General features: G+C 38.2%; 2 protein-coding genes and 1 pseudogene across 2 annotated transcripts; 1 reads left to right on the forward strand and 2 right to left on the reverse strand.

Moving 5' to 3' along the window:
• Positions 1-2,708: 2,708 nt before the first annotated feature.
• On the reverse strand, positions 2,709-5,298 carry LOC137737152 (DELLA protein GAIP-B). Its single transcript, XM_068476544.2, has one exon. The coding sequence runs from the start codon at positions 4,964-4,966 to the stop codon at positions 3,059-3,061; it is 1,908 nt and encodes a 635-aa protein (XP_068332645.2). The 5' UTR covers positions 4,967-5,298; the 3' UTR covers positions 2,709-3,058.
• A 3,542-nt stretch (positions 5,299-8,840) lies between these two features.
• Positions 8,841-13,232, reverse strand: LOC137736392 (protein BCCIP homolog; annotated as a pseudogene).
• A 2,411-nt stretch (positions 13,233-15,643) lies between these two features.
• Positions 15,644-19,715, forward strand: LOC137737221 (uncharacterized). The gene is made up of 10 exons (XM_068476644.2): positions 15,644-16,479; positions 16,584-16,721; positions 17,434-17,619; positions 17,745-17,882; positions 17,995-18,113; positions 18,196-18,328; positions 18,400-18,529; positions 18,635-18,714; positions 18,827-18,961; positions 19,050-19,715. The coding sequence occupies exons 1-10, from the start codon at positions 15,961-15,963 to the stop codon at positions 19,287-19,289; spliced, it is 1,818 nt and encodes a 605-aa protein (XP_068332745.2). The 5' UTR covers positions 15,644-15,960; the 3' UTR covers positions 19,290-19,715.
• Positions 19,716-19,737: the final 22 nt, after the last annotated feature.

Here is a 19,737-nt window from a genome sequence, read left to right on the forward strand (position 1 = left end):
TCAAGTTGAAAAGGTAGTAGTGAACTCCTTCAACTTCGTGAGAGATTTTTCAGTGTGCTAGGCATATGATATAGTATACTAAATGTCATAACAATTGGCTAAAAACTTGAAGAAGAAAAAATTCTACCAATTGTATCATGACACTTGATATATTGAACTGTGTTTTTAGCACACTAAAAAATCTCTCTAACTTCATGTCTTCAACTCATTAGAGTGTGAATAATTAAAACAAATTAATTAAATAGTAAATTATTGTGCAGTCCATATGATATATTGAACTGTGTTTTCAGCACACTGAAAATCTCTCTAACTTCATGTCTTCAACTCATTAGAGTGTGAATAATTAAAGCAAATTAATTAAGGGAAGTGTTATTGGCACTCCAAAAATATCATTCTACACTCCTTACAAGTATATTTTTCTTTCCTAATATAGAAAGTTTTGAGTGTAGAATGAGATTTTTGAAGTGCTAATAACAATTCCCTTAATTAAATAGTAAACTATTGTGCAGTCCATATGTTTTGTAGCTAGTAATTAATTATTAAAGTATGCAAGTAAAAAAAGATATAGATTTGTTACATTGGCTTTAGGGTTTACTAACTCATGGTAACTTTTGCTAAGTAGTATTAATCATTTGAAAGAGAAGGAGATAATGAAGCTAAAGCACTCCCCAAACTTCATCCATTGGTTGGAACGCCCTCTACCTTCACGGTAGAAGTAATACACGAGAGAAATTTGTGTAAGAATTCCTGAATCATGTCATTCGTAATTTTGTACAGCATTTTTTACAAAAATATATGACATCTTTAAATATTAATTTCACCCAAACTCACACGGTCCCCTCTTACCGAAGATATTCTCTGCACTTTAGAGCCTAACTCGTTCTTCTTTTTTCTTTTCTTTTTTAAATATAAAATAAAAATAAATTTATCTATGATCTCTTTGATATATATTGGAGTGAGCACATGCACATGCACATGGTATTGTTTTCACCCCATGGAAGTAAGAGTTTGGGAATCAAAAAGTTTGAGTTCTATAACATCACGATTCATCCCGTGTACTATAGTTTATATTATCACGTTGGCCGAAGCTATGGGTCTTCGAAATGCCTTAAATCTAGCAAAACAACGCAAACTCCGGAGAACCATGGTGGAAGGGGACTCAAAGGTTGTTATATGTTATCACTGGAAGACGTGTGATCTCTTGGAGAATTAGAACTATTGTGCGGAGGACATTAAATGGCTTGCTTCCTCTTTTGATTCGGTAGAGTGGAACTATGTCTATTGGTAAGCTAATTTTAAATAAAAACTAATGAAAATGGCTTGAAAGCTATGAGTTTTAATGATAAGGACAAAATAAAAGGTAAAGTGAATAGTACCAGATTTGACTTTTTAGTGTAAAAATGTTGTTTTTCGTTAAAGTGAACAGTACCTATTTCGGTCACAGATGCAACAATTTGTATATTTGAGATGGTTGTATTCCTTATCAAGCTAGAAATGCTCTGTTGTAACTTGTATGATGTCAGAGATCTCAGGTGTTCAGTTTCTCTATTTAATAAAGTTCTCTTTTCCTTTAAAAAAAAATGCTAAGGGAGTTTCTTAAAAATAAAATTATTTATGAACTCTCTGTTATCTTACAATCGAACGTCAATTCTCATGTCAACATTACATATATATATATATATATATGTGTATATATACGTATTCCCCTAATGGAAGTAACCTAACAAAAGGAGAGATGGAATTATTGCACCTGTTACTTGAGGAAAACCGAAGAGAAAGGGAATATTAATTCAGGTAAAGTTGGAGAAAAAGTGAGATGGATCGCGGCAAAGAACATAATAAAAGGCAACTTTTTTTTCGAGAAAAGTGGTCACAAAAAAGAAGAAAAGTTTGACATTGAAGTTGGCCTGCCTTTTCACTTTCTCATGATGATTGTGCTTTCTTTCCCGTTCCCTGCAGGACCTAATAAAACAGGATTCTTCAACACTGATTTTCCACAAATGTAAAAAGTTACTGCGACACTTCATTAAATTCACACATATATTTATCAACTTTCTTTTCTAAGATCAACAGGCGGCAAAGCTAGGTCAGTTTAATTTTTTGAAGTCGAAAAGACTTAAAGAGATATTTTAATTTTTTTTTAATAATTATAATGTGATTCATCAATATCAAGAGTCTAATCCAAAACGAATTGTGTAAAATACAAATTCAAAATTTGTCAAAACTACTGAAGCATCCAACATATAACATGAAGTGCGACAGTAGCCTAGTACGAAATCAAAGCACATTTGACAGTTGGTACAACCGTATCCCACTCTACAATAATAGGCAGTGGGTGGTGGAATCCAGCCTAGATAGATCACAATCTCAGGGTTCGAATAGTGTTTTGCTCTTCTACCTTTTTCCATTTTAGTTCCATCACCATGCCACAAGCAACTTAACCCTAAGTCAAGACAAAATTTCAAATGCAAGATAAGGACTCTTAATCGCTTAAGTTATAAGTCATTTTCCGTCATTTCGTCGAGCTTGATTCAAACATAGGACTTTGGAGAGATTCAGACTAAACACGCTTCACTACTTCAATTATAAGTCTCTTAGCCTCGCCAAATCAACACATACAATGTCAACGAAGCATGTTTCAAACACACTGACTTCAAATACAAGCTAAACACTCTTAACCACTTTGACGTGCCCACGTGAGGCAATAATTGTCAAAAAGAGTAATTGAATTTATTTTTACCACCAACCTATGTATGAAATATAAACATTCGTACACATCCACCTCTTGCTACACAGAAATAACCCCTAACAAATTGAAGTAAAAAAAAAAAGGTAAAAAGAAAGAGGCTGATGGTGTTCTCAACCGAACATTTTGCTAATGGGCCTAAATGGTGGTCCTCTTTGGGTGTCCCAATCTCAATCTCCTGATCGCATCCAGCTCAGTACCACAGACATATGTCACATTTGGTAACCCCACCACCATCACTAGGGTTTGCTTGGTTGGCACCCAAAAAAAGGATTTAAGTTTTTGAAAAGTTGACCCAACTCGCTACTCGACTCAGTGAGCCATGACCGAGTTGGAAGAGGCTTTCCACGCCGAGGTGGCAATGAGCGGGCGAGTGTGCCAGCCCAACATCAGACACCCGTCGTTCTCCTCCACCCGATATCCATCTCCGCCGGCGAACAACGCCAGCAGCATACTCGCTTGCTTGAACGCGTTCGACCCGAGATGAACGGGGACGAAATCTGCCGAGTCGAACCGGGCTCTCCACTGGGTCAACGTCTCGTGCCTCTCCACCCGGTCCAACCCTTCGCACGCCACTACGTTGCAGATTTGCTTCCCCAAATAAACCTCCGACATCACCTTATCCTGGCTGTTCGCCGACCCCTCCAGCGAGTCAAACAGGGTCGAGTAGTAGTGGAGCGACTCGTTGAACCGGTCCATAAAAACAGGACCGTTGTGGTTCGCCTCCTGCTCCACCACGGTCAGGATCTCCGGCTTCATTTGCTTCACCACTGAAAGCACCTTCTCAATCGCGCCGGGTCGGGCTAGCAGCTTGTGCAACTCGAAGACCGAGTTGACCGCCACAGATTCAACCTCACTCGGTCTGAGTTCGAGCATCGACGCGTCGAGATCGGCCAAGCTGTTTGCCACAAATCCTCTGTATTCAAACTCAACGTGGATGGTTTCAGCCAATTGGGCGAGTTTCCATCCCACTTCCTGAAGGTGGTCAGAGTTATCCGAAGACGGCGGCCCTATACCCGTGAGCCGAAAAGCGGGCGGGCCGCCGGGTCGAAGCGCCAACGCCTGCATCAGAGCGGGCCACTGCATCCCCTGGTTCATGGAGAAATCGATGACGTGGACTCTGGTTTTGCCTTGTAGGGATTCGAGGATGGCTTGATTGGCGGTGAAGTGGGCGAATTTCAGGTAGGGGCAGGTCTCGTAGAAGTGCATCTGCAGCATGTCGGAGAAGGAGTGGTCGATCGGCGGCTGAGGGTAGACTCTGAAGATTCGATGGGCCAGGGCTTCGGCGAAGAAGGTGGCGACTTTACGCATGGCACCTGCTTGTGAACCTGCCAGGTAGCCGATCTGGGTCACCAGGGCTTTGGCGAGGTTGAAGTTGTTCTGCTGGACGGCTTCCGCACAGGCCATGAGGCCGTGGACGAGTCGGACTCCGTTTTCCTGGGAGTCAACCAGGAGGGCTGGGCGGGTTGATGATGACTCGGCGGGGGCGGGGAGGGAGATGGGTTGTTGTGGTTGTGGAAGGGAGGAGGCGGCGGGGCGGTTAAAGAGGAGGTCGGAGGGAGAAGACCCGGATGAGGATTTGAGACGCTTGGGCTCCCGCGAGGAAGAATCGGGGCGGGTTTTGGTGAACACGGCGTTTCCGGGGATGGATTTGAAGTCATAGTAGCTGGAAGAAGAGTTGCAGTCTTCGAATACATTTTGGGTGGGTGATGTGCTAATGGATTTGCTCTTCCGATGATCTGGGAAATCGACAGTGGTGATGGACGACTCTGCCGGAGCTAAAAACGGGTCGTCAACGAGCTGGACTTGCTGCTGACTAGGCTGTATCCCAGCGACGGCGCCGCCCATTAAAGGATCGAAATTAGGCGGCGGGACGTTAATCTCGGAGATCATGGTCTCGAGCCACGTCGACAGATCCGACGGGTTATAGTGAACGGTGTCAGAAGCGAGCTGAGAGAGTCCATCTTCCTGAGCACAACCCATAAATTCTTCAAGCTGCTCAAGCTTCTGAGCAACATCCGCCATGTCCGAAGACCGAACCTTGTACCCCAACACCGCCAGAAGCTCGTCCATCCCACCGTCCATTCTCTGGGATTCGTCCGGCCACATCTTGGCCTTGCCGAAGTCGACCCCGGCAGAGGTGGAAGCCATGGACGGGTCTGGATGCTGCTGCGGCAGCGGATACTGATTCAGCTGATGAATCTGATGCTCCCCTTTCATTTTTCTGAATCAATTTCCAATTTTGTTGAATTGGGTTTGCAACAAATTCCGAGTCGAGAAATGGGTAGGGCTCGGAAATGAAAGAGCGCTAGGAATGGGCGAGGAATCTGAGCATTGAGGATTGGGGAAGGAGGGGCGTTTGCTTGGTTTTTCACTACCACCACTACCAGCTAGCCCTCTTTGCCAGTTATAATATTTTTATTTTCTAATTTTTCTTTATTTTTTGAATGTTGAAATAAATATAAAATTAGAAACATAAATATTAAAAAAGGTGCTCCGTGATGGGGGCGCGACCTCCAATGAAGTACGCGGGCAAACAACAACCGGACCTGGACCTGGACTGTCTGTGATCCTATCTCTTACCTTTTCCATCATTTCTTATTTTCTATGATCACGATTAAATTACGTTAATATTTTATATTGATTTTTTATAGAAATAATAAAACAAAAAACAATAAAAATATAAAATGTTGATGTGGTAAACCATGACCACAGAAATAAAAGGAGACATGAAGGGTATGGGATGGGGAGGGCAGACAATCCAGGTCTCCCAACCAGACCTGGATTGTCTTCCATCCCTATCCCATACCCTTCTCATCCCCTCCATATTTTATGGTCACGGTTAAACCACGTTAACATTTTATATTGATTTTTTTATAGAAATAATAAGACAAAAATCAATGAGAATATAAAATATTGACGTGGTTTAACCGTGACCATATAAATAAGAGAAGATGAGAAAAGTATGGGATGAGAGGGCAGACAATCCAAGTCCAACAACAACCATCAGTACTACACCTCAAACACAAACAGGTAAACTTGAACAAAATTATTTTACATTTTTTACCTCTTTTTATTTAGAAAATTTTAACGAAAAATAATATTTTTACACTAAAGAATTAATTATGATACTATTTATTTTATCCTTCATTTTATTTTTATCATTAAATCTCTAAATTTTCAAACATTTTTCATTAATTTTTCTTTTTATTTATTTATTGGGAAAAATAAAAAAAATGATCGCAGGCTCTGCAACCTCATATTATTCTAGTGATCCCCTGCTGCCCTTGATTCTTTTTTACTGCTATAGGCACGTGATTTGGTTGTAAGTTGGGGGCAGTTTCAAATTTTTCTTGGTTCAAGCATCCTCCCATCTAGATATGATGTTATTATTAAGATAGTAATTTTTGGGTTTACTTTTTACTACTTTCACGTTTCAACACAAGTCAAAAGAAAATCAAACTGATAGAAAACATGAAAGCAATATATATATATATATATATATATAACTCATCACTTTAGTTATGAAATTTAAAATTAATAGAAGTAGTCTATGAGTTTATTCACCATCAATCATTTTAGTCATTTTGTGAAAGATTTTCATTACATAAGGATAAAACGACAAAAATACTTTCAACTTTTGTCAAAAGTATTTTGATCCATTGTTTATTAAAGTTAGAGTACTTTTATCGTTTTGGTTTTTCTATTACATTGTGAAGAATGTTTAAACTATTAAATTGAAGGTATTGTTATCATCATTTTGTTTACACAGGCATGGAGCATTCTATTAGGGTTTGGCTTTTCTAATCACTTTGCGTAGAAAAATGATAAATTACTTTACCATTTTAACGATTAAATTCTGATGTGTAACCCAACTCGCAATTGTCACATCGAAAAGAAAAGCCACGTTATGTCATTTGAGTTAAAAGATTAGTTGATTACTGGGATTTACTTTTACTAAGTTAAAGGTCAAAGGAAGAGAGCACTGTTCCTTTAACAAGGACACGTCCATTAAGTATTATTATTAAAGCTGTTGATTATTGTTTTGGTGGCTTGATGTGCACTTAATTAAGTGAATTAAGATGTAGACACGATGAGATTACGCGGATTAAGATAAGTGATTGCCGCGTTGAAAAGTTAATGCATCTCTTAATTTGGTTGTGTTTTGCTATTAATTGACTAAATATTGTTCAGAGTGTCAAAAATACGATCCGATTACACTTGATGTAATAATGCAAATGGTTAAAAACTTAGAGAGAAAAAAAATTCCAACCAATTGTATTATCTGTCACATCCCAGCCCCGACCCCGCCACATCCCGGATTTGACTCCACTGTAACACGATATTATTCGATTTGGACCCCGACCATGCCCTCACGGTTTTGTTTCTAAGAACTCACACGAGAACTTCACAGTAGGTCACCCATCATGGGAGTGCTCTCGCGCGAACTCGCTAACTTCAGAGTCAGAGTTCCGATGAATTCCGAAGCCAGTGAGCTCCCAAAAGGCATCGTGCTAAATAGAGATGTGAATATACATATAAGACTTATTCACTCCTATGAACGATGTGGGATGTAACATTATCGCTTGGTGTTCCAAACAATGTTTCTCAACGCAGTAAAAATTTCTATTAGTTTTCATAATTAATGTGGCCGAATCGGATACAATCATATGCATGGTACATAAATTTAGGTAAAATTATGATTGCTTTAGAATTAATAACACCAAATAACGCTTAAGCCAGATCACTAAAAAGCTGTCGAGCTTTGAAGTCGTGCAGCCAATGAGGTTCAATAAATGTGGAGATATTTTTTGACCAGTATATGAGTTGGTACATCATATGTCATTATACAAATCATGAGATATGTGTGTTCAAAAGTTAATAACTTAAAAAATAAAAATTTTCACGACTTATATAAAAACACATGATATACCTCCTGTGTTCCGATCACAATGAAAAATTTCTTATAAATGTCACCCATCTGTTAAAACCCAAGGTGCAAGTTTTTGCGTCAATGTGAGATGTTTTATCATTTATGGGTGATTTTGGTTCTTAAAACTATGATTAAGAAAGACGGAAACTTAACCTTGTGATACGTGAAGATCTGATGTAGATAAGTTGGGCTAAGACAGTGTGCCATGTCTCAATATTCAAATTTAAGTCTATTTGTTAAAAAATGTTGTGTAATTACATTAAATTATCGCTCCAATAAGTATAAACTTCGGAAAATTAAGAGGCCCAGCAAAGAAAATTATGAATTCCTTCAACTGCCAATGGTCAATTATTGAGTAAGAACCGCATGGATTGAATTACGGCCAAAAAACAAGAAGAAGGGACGACAGATGTGCCCAAATAATGCAGGCACAGCAGAGAAAACTCAATTATTGATTGTATAATTATAATTTATTTAGATTTGTTTTTTTTAATATAAATAATAAGATAATTTACACTGAATTCATATAAGATATGCTCGTAAAATAATATCAAGCATTTGACCTAGTGATAATTGTCACTATTTAATTTGAGGTCTCAATTTGACTTACTGATTGACATAGATTGTCGCACACATTAAACATTGACCATTAGAGTTAACTTTACAAGTAAATGTGAAAATTAAAGATCGATTCCTTAAGTACATTTTTTATGTAAAAAGAAAAAAAAATCATTTTATGATTACATACGTTATTCATTAAACCAATGACGTAACATAAAGTTTTAATCATTTGATGAGTACTCATGTATACAATATCATACACTAAAATCAATTGAGCATCCATGTGAAGCACTACCCTTTTCAAAATAAATTATTGCATTCGAGTGCTCATAATTGATGAGGGTGCTTTCTATTTTTAGTTAAAAACTTTTTACTTAATTTTTCTCCATCATTAGTTAACTGTATTCCAAGTTCAAATCGTATTCAACTTCTTAATCTAGCTTCAAATAATAATATCAATTTTAATAAAAATATAAAAAATTAAATTAAATTTGAAAAAATAATTGAGTAAGGGGTTTTTTTCTTTTTCATTTTTTTTTTTTGTTAGAAGGAATCGACTACATTGTGTATGTAATTATGTGCTATCTATGTGGATAGAACTTCAAACAAAACAATCCATGTATATTGTTCTTATCGCCAAAAGATTTCAAACTAACACAATACTTGTAGGAAAATGGTGCTCATCTTTGGTCTTATACCTAAGTTCCACTTCCAAGAAAATGCAGATGGTTTCGTAGTTTTGCCATTTCCTTTTCGATTCAGACAGAATCTCAAAGATGAGTGAGTCTATGACAAGTTCCTCGATGCATGTCTACCTTTCATTGCTTCACCTTTTCTTGGTAAACCTGGCGAGGGACCGTCTCAGTCACCCGCGGAAAGACATCAAAATTTGGCACCTGCAACACATGCAACGAGATAATGCAGCTAGGATGATCTCAGTAACCATGCATCCGTTAAAGACGAGTTTAGAGATGATAAATAAGGCACTTACTTAAAGAATTTGCTTAACCTTTCGGTTAGAATCGTGATTCATCTACTACAGATTTTAACTGTTGTCGGAACGTTGGGATCTGGTCTGCTTTAACATCCATGACCAACCCCATTTGCTGATAGTTTCTTAGCTACAATGCAACCACGAAATCAACCTTAATTGCACCACCAATAGCTAGACATATTTGTTTTAGAGTTTGAATGTCTTCAGCATAAGGTACTTTAGTATATGTGTCGTGAAAATGCCAAGACCTATTTGAGCGAAGTGTGGACATAATACCAACGAGGTAGTTTTCCTCCTTTTCTGTCCGATCCTCGTTACATATCATATAGTAACTTCAGAATATATTTTGAAATGTCCGCCCTCATGTCAACAAGTAGGTTGGCCGGGTTGGTCCATCCGCCAGTCCTTGATCGAGCGCTGGGTGATTCAATTGCATCACAGTTAATTCTCGAACAAGAGCAGAGCTTAGACATTCAGTATGACCGGTTATTTCAGCAAGAGGGTAACAGATGAAATAGCTAAGGGCATTCTCTCCACCAGCTCATTCCCTTCCCCTTGATTGGATTAACTGGCCGTGGGATATCTTCCGTCTCTTCAGAATATATTTTGAAATGTCCAGATCCCTTTATTTCTTTAGTGGTGTGCTAGTGAAGCATTAGTGGATTAGTTTTACGAACAGGTTGCCAATACTACTACTTGCCTCAAGAGTTGGCTGCTCAGTGTGCAAGGGAAATTCGAAGGACCAAGAGCTCTGCTGAAATGCATTTAAGCATTTCAAATGAAACAGTGCTTATGTCAAATGATCAGTACCTTGTGAAAGATGTCAAATGATCAGTACCTTGTGAAAGATGTCATCTTCTGGCTTTATAAATATTATTGCCTCGTCACTGACTCACACCCTTTTTCTGGTGTGCATTCCTCAGCCGTAATTTTGCATCAGAAACAAAATAAATAGATGTAAGCGAGAGAAATTCCGGAGCTCCGCTGTTGGCTACAACAGGTGAAACAATAAATGTTAGTTATGTAGAAGAATTTGTTCCGAGCATGTATGAAAATAGACACAAGTTATCAGTCCCATATCATTGAATCTAACGTCATCTTCTGTATCCCAAGAGACTTCATCAAAGACCGCATCATAAAGAGGTGGCAAGAGCTGCAGTGGTAAATTCGTCAGCCGTTGAGAGACCAAATGACCCACACTCTTTTCTTCCTTTCCCAAATGCGATCCCAGGTCATCTTTCACATCCTTCTCTTGACAACTTTAAGGAGAAACTCCTTAACCTCCGTAATACATTTATGGCCCCAATAAGAATCAAATAAACACAATGAAGGATCCAAATAGTGGGAAGAGGAAGAGCAAAAAGATAAATTTTCACCTGTAAAAGATAAAAAAAAAAGAAGGAAAAAAGCTACGTAAAGCTAAGAACACGCCAATCTATGGATAAATGGCAGAACGATATCAGAATAACTGGAATACAAGATATGGATCACTTGCCTTATATCTTTCCAAGTTAAGGGCAGTAGCAAGAGTGAAAACTATCTTTGTCAGCCTCTATTTTAACAACAGTTCCTACAGGCTACAGTGGTCTGTTCCAATATTGCCTGCAAAACCACTCAAATTCCATTCTTTACAGATATTTATAGCGAAATGGCACCGCTAGATCGCGTAGCAAGCTAACCACCACAAAACGGGACTATGCCTTTTCCTATCATCAAGGTATGTCTGAAGCAAGGGCTTCACTCCATGAAAGTCGTCAGGTTTTTGGATCAAAGAAAGCAAAATCTGCTTGGACAGTTCCCTTCCAAGATAAGAATAAAAATACTAATCGTTACGATATGAGTGAGTAATCACTTCTGTATTTCAGTTATCCTCATATTCACATACAGTATGAATAATGGGCACTACGAGAATTCCCATCCATTATCACGGAAAAATAGTACAAGAAGAATTTATTCGCATCAAACTCTTCTTCATCAGAAGACTCGGACTGTTCTTTCTTGGCTTCCGAAGTTTTCTTTACGCAACCGTTAGCTAAAAAGCATAACAGGAGTAATAAGTACGCCCATGTACGTGGTAATACCTGTGGAGGTAGGTGGTGAATTTTTAGGGAGGTCCGTGCCGTGCCTTCGGTGGTTGTCCATGCAGATGGAGACAACGTGAGCGACGTGACGAGCAAATGGAGGAAAAGTCAGAAGCTGATACTGGCAATGCCTTGTTTCGTATTCACGAGAGATTTTTCCAACGTGATCGGTACACGGAATGATACATCATTACTATATAAATGGTGGGGTATGTGTGTTAAAAAGTTTATAATTTAAAAAATAAAATTTCCCCGCATTCACAGAGTTGGGGCGAAAAACGAATAAATTGTAGCTCAAACGGACAGGGCAACAATTTGGCTTAGTTCAACCAAGCATTTTCCTAAACCTTAAACGCTAAACCCTAAAAGCTGAAAAAAATATAAACCAACTGATTCAAACAATTTCTCCCAGATCTTTCACCAACTAAACAGAGAGCTGCATTGCTAACGAAAGATGAATAATTTAGTTATTAAAAACGAACGACAACAACAAAGGAGGACAACACAAGTAAAAACGACATCGAACCCCCAATTCCGACATAGCACACAACAAAGTCGCACAGCAACTCAAAGTCTCCGATTCCGACTTTTATAATATGTATCCAGTAAGTATCACACCACTCATTATTCGGTCGAGTCGGTGATCTCAAAAAATAAATTCTTGAGAGTTGAACTTGAATTAGGAGTTTTAACTTGTGTTGTTTGTTCTTGATTCACTTTATTCAATCAAAATTGTTATATCTTTTTTTAAACTATTTTACAAATTTTGTCCAAAAGTTAGTAAATCAATAACCAAAAAAGGGAAGATTACCTAATTGTTGTCAATCGAGAGTTGCTTTGCGAGGTTATCCACCCGTTTTGGCTCTTAAGCTAAGGTTGTCCCCCATTACATCAATCCAACTGTCCAAAATTCGGCTATTGTTAGCAAATTAATTACCAAAATGAAATCGACATATATACACCAAATTCATTACAAATTGATCACACCGAACACAGATCCCTTCAAATCTTCGTTAATTCTGAGAAATTATAGGGTATTAGGGTACCACTTGATGCAAGACAGAACCAAGGGTATCAAGGAGAGGGGAATAGATAACCTGGGATTCACTCAACCAGGGGCAACATAGCTCGCTCACGTTGCTAATCGTGGATTCACTCACACGACCAATCCAAATGCTTGATTAGGGAAGGAGAACTCACTCACTTCAATTGCACAAAGCAAAATATATTTTAATTCATTCAAATCTATCATTCAAGGCTTTCTAGTACAATATTTATAAGCGTTTACAAATTAATAGACCTCAAGTTTCCATGACACCCTTACAACTCCCAAAATAACTTAAGAAATTCTTAAGTAATTAAAATACAAAACCTTTGTTATTCCAAAGCATATTAATAGTTTCAAATTGTTTTCTCCAAGTCTTCCTCCCGCATCATTCTCCCTTTCTCGAAGAAAATTCGTCCTTGAATTTCATTTGGTCTCCTTTTTTTTTTTTTTTTTCGTCGATCTATTGGATGTCCAACCAAGATGTTCCACAATACCCAATTTAGCACCAAAATTTTCCAAGTTCCTATAGACCATGCACACATTAATGTTTTCTTCGTGAAAATAATCACCTTGGAATAGTGCTTCCAAATCACTTCTTCAAATGAGCCAAGAGATTTCAAATCATGTTGAAAAGTTCTTCTATCAAAGGCCTCTCCTCTCATATCTTGAGCAATGAAACTGTCCCAAAAAGGATCATGAATGCTACAGATATTAAGAGCTTGTACTCCATTATATAGTTGTCCATGGAACTCTTCAACCATATCTTCATTGCCCTCGTATTGATCATAAACTGGGACGGAATCCCATTCGGCCAAGTTATCGATTACATCACTGCTTTCTATATATTCCCCTTTCGTGCCAAACTCCATGTTGGAACGTTTTTCAACATCATTACATGCACAACAAATCTCACATGCACCATCTGGACAACGATCAAAATTTGGAGGAAGATTGAGATTTAGAAAATCGTCACCTGAAAAATCGAAGACAGTCGTTTCTAGAACCCATCTAACCTCATTTACTGGAGGCAGCAACATGCTTTAGTAAATTGTAGATATTGCTTTGTAGAAATAATGGATTGAGGAATCGCTTGAGAAATTAGAAACTAGACTGGAAGGGCTTTCAAATGATATATGGCATGAAGGTCGAGAAATACTTAACCAAATCGAAAACTAACCCGCAAGAAAACTAATTTTGTTTTCGCGAAAGCACTAATGCTTTATGGTGTTTTGTCGGTATCTGCACACACAAAATTCGGTTTCATGCACGGTTTGTTGCGTTGGAAACTAGACTTCCACAGCTTTCGAGTGATGTATGATTCTCTAGATAAAAGTCACAGGAACTGAGTTGATTTTGAGGACGAACACAAATGATGTGCATAGCGCTACCACCAGGGGCAACGGAGCTCGCTCATGTTGCTAATCGTGGATTCACTCACACGGCCAAGCCAAATGCTTGATTAGGGACGGAGAAATCACTCACTTCAATTGCACAAAACAAAATATATTTTAATTCATTCAAATTTGTCCTTCAAGGCTTTCTAATACAATATTTATAAGCGTTTACAAATTAATAGACCTCAAGTTTCCATGACACCCTTACAACTCCCGAAATAACTTAAGAAATTCTTAATTAATTAAAGTACAAAACCTTTGTTATTCCAAAGCATATTAATAGTTTCAAATTGTTTTCTCCAAGTCTTCGTCCCACATCAGTAGTCATATTACGTCACTCATCCACGTGCGATAATATTAATAAAAAAGTTAAATCTATTTAATAAGCTGTTCATTTTTTGAATAGTAGATGTTGGAATAAAATGCGCCTACATTTGGGGGCGGCGGCAAAATCCAGTTATAAGCACTTAGAACTCCGGCGAGAAGAGAATGGGGTTGATTGGATAGTGTGTGATTGAATTCAGATCGGACTGTATCTAATGATAGAGAATCAAATCACTGATGTAGTTATAGAGAATGAGTCTGTATGATGTGCAGTATATTATAAGGAAAACTAACGAAAGTCCTCAAAAACTTTAGTTTTAATGAAAAATGACAAATAAAGGTATAAGTGAATAATATCAAGAAAGGTAAAAATGTCATTTTTTCGTTAAAAGTGAGCAGTATCGAGAGTGTTTCGTTAAAACTCCAATTATTATAATGCATTCTTGATGAAGGTGCCTTGGCTTAGGCATGTAAGAGATGCTTTTCTATGTCTACGCGTATACGAACAGGTTGTAGAGATAATATGTGAGCCTATGTTGGGCGTAGAGAATATGAATTGTATATCCACCATGAGAGACTCAGCGAGAAGATCTCAGAGATCCCTGATAAATACCAGGTTGGAGTATTTATAGATATCTTGAAAGAGCGTTTCCAATTAAATCAGGAGATTATGATTACGTTGAATCCCCAAAATATCCTAATTTGACTTGAATTAGGTTTGGAGACAAGTAACATCTTTAATGAACTCCAGCCTACTATGTCTAACTTCGCTTGGTATTTTGACTTCATCTAACTAGCCTGATCTGACCAAGGCAAAGTGCGATTTGAATGATGTGTAGTTTGATCTGACTGAAGCGTAATCCAATCTGACCAAGGCATAGTCCAATCTGACTAAAAAGGCTAACTAGTCAAGATACCTATTAGAGTAACATGTTTTGACCCACACTAGTCCCTTCAGTTTGATCATCTGATCGCCTGAACGTCACAAGCTATGAGCATTCCGGTCATTCTCGCCATCTCATGTATCACGAGTCACGGGACATAAAAAAAAAACTAAATTGTTTAGATATGCTTTCCCTAGGCATGTTATGGTAATAATGAATACCAAAATTAGCATTCCATTTAATTGGAAAATTGTTTTATTTCCAAATTAGTCACGTGACAGTCTGTCACTCAGAGATGATGAATTACTCCACAAGCATTGCCATTGTGCCATGAACCATCCATCAATTACACACAGTGAGACAGCACAACACCTTCTTTTCCCAATATTGCTAAAAAAATCATCTTACACCATTACAAGCCTTTTTTTTTTTCTCACACATTTATGTTTATTTTAACAAATTCATTATTTTCGTTGATTTAATCTTACATCTAAAAAATATAAAATTGCGTAATGTAAATTATTTCACCTGTACAAAAAGATAAAAATACTTTACTGGAAAACTAACATCCATCATTAATTTTGTTATTTCAAAAAACACATTGTGAAAGTGACTTGCTTATATATGTTTTACTTAAAAAAAGTTATTAAACCGTACAACTCATAAAATTTCAACTTTAAGCAAGAGTTCGTATGGTATACAAATTCCTATTAATTTCGGATTAGGGATGATTTGATCCGACAAAGAATAAGATTAGGACTAATTGATTTATAATTTACTAGTTATTTTCAGATTGGTAATACAAAATCCAAACGGTTGGTAACGATGTAATTCCATATAAAACAAGGGTCAGATTCATCAAGTCAACGCCCTTAAATTCACTACCACCAACCGAACTTGAATTCCCTTCTCCGTCTCTCTCTCGATTTTCTCAGTTCCGATTTCTTTCTTTCAATTTTCCCGAGAAAATTCAGCACCGACAACCAAATCAAATCATGGAAGAAAATCACGCTGCAGCTTTCGAATCAATCGGGAACGGCGACCATTACGACGCCGCATCCACCGCCGCCAATGATTACAGTACTCATCATACCACCACCAACAACGACCACGGTTGGCAGAAGGTCACCGCGAAGCGCCCGAGGAAGAAGAAGGAATCGAACGCGGAAACAATTAACAATCAGAACAAGCTGGTCCCCGGCGTCGCGAACGCCAACGGAAACGGCGTTTTCCGATCGCTGGAGAAACAGTCGGAGGACCGGCGCCGGCGGATTCTCGAAGCTCAGAGGGCCAATGTCGACCTCGACGATGTTGCTCCGGCGAGATCGAAGCTCAGGTCTGACGACGAGGATGGGGATAATAGCGATGACGAAGCTGTGGCGCAGAACGTTAAGGCCGAGGAGGCAAAGAAATCCAAGCCTAAGAAGCCGAAGAAGCCTAAGGTCACGGTGGCTGAGGCGGCCGCTAAGATCGACGAGGCAAACGATCTCGAGGCATTCCTCATTGACATTTCGGTGAGTTTTATGCTCTGATCTAGCTTGATCTATTCGTTTTCAATTGAATGCGATTTAAATTTCCAAAATTTTTGAATTGATTTGGGGATTGTGAATTGCAAAAGGCTTCATACGAGTCGAAGGAGGACATACAGCTGATGCGTTTCGCGGACTATTTCGGCCGCGCATTCTCTGCGGTGTCTGCCTCTCAGTTTCCATGGGTGAAGATGTTCAAGGAGTCATCGGTGGCCAAGCTTGCCGATGTAAGTTTTGAATTTTATTCATTTATATACCTGATGCATTGATTAAATGGTTGAATATCTGTTTTCGGGGTTGAATTGCTTGTGAACCATTACCATTGTGCATGATGCTCTTTTCTGTTCCATATTACTAATGTCATTTATATTAATGAGATCAAAATTCCGTGGAAAGCTTTTCTCTTTGGATATATAGTCAAATAAATCTACGAAAAGTTTTTCTCTTTGGATATATATTCGAACAAATCTGTGGAAACCTTCTCCCCTTAGATATATATTTGAACAAATATGATCCTTGTTTGATCTTGTTGGATGTTTAGTTGAGATTAGCTGTTTGTCTGTTGTTTTTGGGGTTTCTCCATATCATTCCTACGATTTTCAGCATACTTCCTTCTGAATATAATTTCGCTTCTTCCTGAAAACGATTGTGCGTATTATTTCTGGTAATGGTAGAGGTGGTATTTATGGCCTCAAAGGTGAATCGGTTGGTGGATAATGTTATAATTTGTTGAAAGAACGTTTTATTCTAATATACATGCATGTGATGATAAGGTTGATATTTGCAAGATGGATAATTAGGGCAAGTAACTTATCTGGTTCTACTAATTCTCTGGCTTGTGAACTCTATTTTATGGGGCTTAATAACTTATTGGTGGAAGCAATTTGAGTGTGCATGCTCCTGGACAACCTAATCACTTAGTGGTGTTTTCTTTAACAGATCCCCCTTTCTCATATTTCTGAAGCTGTTTATAAGACATCAGTTGACTGGATCAACCAGCGTTCCGTTGAGGCCCTTGGGTCTTTTATATTATGGTCCTTAGACAGCATTCTTGCAGACCTAGCGAGCCAAGTTTCTGGCACGAAGGGCAAGAAGGCTGTGCAGAATGTGTCTTCAAAATCTCAGGTATTTCACCTCTCCTCACTTTCATCTTTTACTTGTCCAGGAATTGGTTGATAGATTCATTGTTAATGTTACAAATATGTACTTGTTGACTGCTGATAAAAACTTGAACTTTGTTGAATTCTCAGGTTGCAATATTTGTGGTTGTAGCAATGGTATTGCGAAGAAAACCCGATGTCTTGATTACTATATTGCCAACACTGAGAGAAAATTCAAAGTATCAAGGACAAGATAAGCTTCCAATAACTATATGGATGATAGTTCAGGTAAGTGGTTAACAATATAATACTGGTTTAAACGATCTTTCTTCATGGAAAAAAGAACATTAGTTCTTATGTTAATGTTAAATTTAATCGATGTCAAATATGTCTTGTTTAGGCTAGTCAAGGGGACCTCGCCGTTGGGTTGCATGCATGGGCACGCAATGTGTTGCCTTTAGTCTGTGGAAAAAGTAGTAATCCACAGTCCCGAGACCTTGTTTTGCAGCTAGTGGAGAGGTATTAAAAGATAGTTATCGCTTCAAACATTTTTTATTGCCTTTACATTCTTCAACACTGAAATTTGTTACTTTGGTTGCAGAATTCTGTCTATGCCCAAAGCTCGTACTATTTTAGTAAATAGTGCTGTTAGGAAGGGGGAGCGTTTGGTGCCACCTTCTGCATTGGAGATACTTATGGGAGTTACCTTCCCTGCACATTCAGCTAGAGTAAAGGTAATTAGTTTTAAGGGAAGATTCACTAAATTTATTTTATTGCACTGTACTTAAGCATGATAATTTTACAGGCCACTGAAAGGTTTGAGGCTATATATCCAACCCTAAAAGCGGTCGCTCTAGCTGGCACCCCTGGAAGCAAGGCAATGAAACAAGTTTCACAGCATATATTGAGTTTTGCTGTCAAAGCTGCAGGAGAAAGTACGTAATTTGTTTTGACTTCCTTTGTATTGTAGTTTTTGTTTCCTATGTAGGGAGAAATCGTAGGTTCATAAAATGGGATTGAGATAATTCTGTCTCTTGCAGGTATACCAGAGCTATCCGATGAAGCAGCTGGAATTTTCATTTGGTGTTTGACCCAACATTCTGATTGCTTTAAGCAGTGGGTGAGATATTCTACTTCTCATTAGCATTGTTGCATTCATCTTTGGGGTTTGAAACTGCACCGTTGGTGAATTTATCAATCTGATTTCTGTGTTGTGCATCAAATGGTAACAGGACAAGGTCTACGAGGAAAACTTAGAAGCGAGTGTTGCTGTTCTGAAGAAACTTTCTAATCAATGGAAAGAACATTCTGCAAATCTCTCTCCTTTTGATCCTATGAGGGAGGCTCTTAAAAGTTTTAGGCGCAAGGTAACATTTTTTTTTGGATTTCTTGATCTTACCAGAACTTATAGATGATTTAGCTATGGGCAAAGTATAACTTGTTTTATGCTTGTAGAATGAGAAGGCATTGGCTGGTGAGGCAGAGGATGCACGCCAAGAAAAGCTCAACAAGGAAGCAGACAAGTATTGTAAGACATTATTGGGGAAGATATCACGGGGAAGCGGGTGCAAGAAAACTGTGGCCCTTGCAGTTGTTGCCTTGGCTGTTGGTGCTGCTGTCATGTCCCCAAACGTGGAGTCTTGGGAATCGGAGTTGAAGAAACTAACAGTGACTATCAGCTCTTTCTTTGAATGAACTGTGATTTCCAGTTCCGAGAATCTTTCCTTAGCAGGATGAGCGAAGCTGGTTTAGAAGCTGACGGTGCAAAGTACCGACTTTTATTCTCTTACAAAATAGAGTATGATGAAGAAAAGTTCTGCTAATTTACTCCAGAATAAGGTGGCGACAAACAGGAAGTTCTATTTATACTTTTATCCCGACGGGATACAGAACTAGACGTAGTTGAAGGTCAATACTTGCTTGAAGGTTTGATTTGGTTTGAGTTTTTTGTTTCGGTTCAACTTTCATGTCTATTTAGATTCGTTTGAAGGTATTCCCCGCTAACATCTACAAATACCAGCAATATGTTTATGAGAACTCAGAGACCGATAGAAATATGTATTCTCGGATTAGTGTTTCGTTTGAAAAGGAATTTTGAATTTGAGGTTTGATTCTTCATTATATTCATTAGAGTTCTGGATTT

The sequence above is a fragment of the Pyrus communis genome, chromosome 13, assembly GCF_041283825.1.
Source record: "Pyrus communis isolate YQ-2024b chromosome 13, ASM4128382v1, whole genome shotgun sequence".
Taxonomy (NCBI): Eukaryota; Viridiplantae; Streptophyta; class Magnoliopsida; order Rosales; family Rosaceae; genus Pyrus; species Pyrus communis.

Excerpts from the sequence above, each read along its gene's own strand:
- LOC137737152 (XM_068476544.2), bottom strand. The coding sequence starts at position 4,966 with ATGAAAGGGGAGCATCAGATTCATCAGCTGAATCAGTATCCGCTGCCG.
- LOC137737221 (XM_068476644.2), top strand. The coding sequence starts at position 15,961 with ATGGAAGAAAATCACGCTGCAGCTTTCGAATCAATCGGGAACGGCGAC. Across the intron at positions 16,480-16,583 it reads CATTCCTCATTGACATTTCG|GCTTCATACGAGTCGAAGGA; the intron begins GTGAGTTTTATG and ends GAATTGCAAAAG. Across the intron at positions 18,530-18,634 it reads TGTCAAAGCTGCAGGAGAAA|GTATACCAGAGCTATCCGAT; the intron begins GTACGTAATTTG and ends TGTCTCTTGCAG.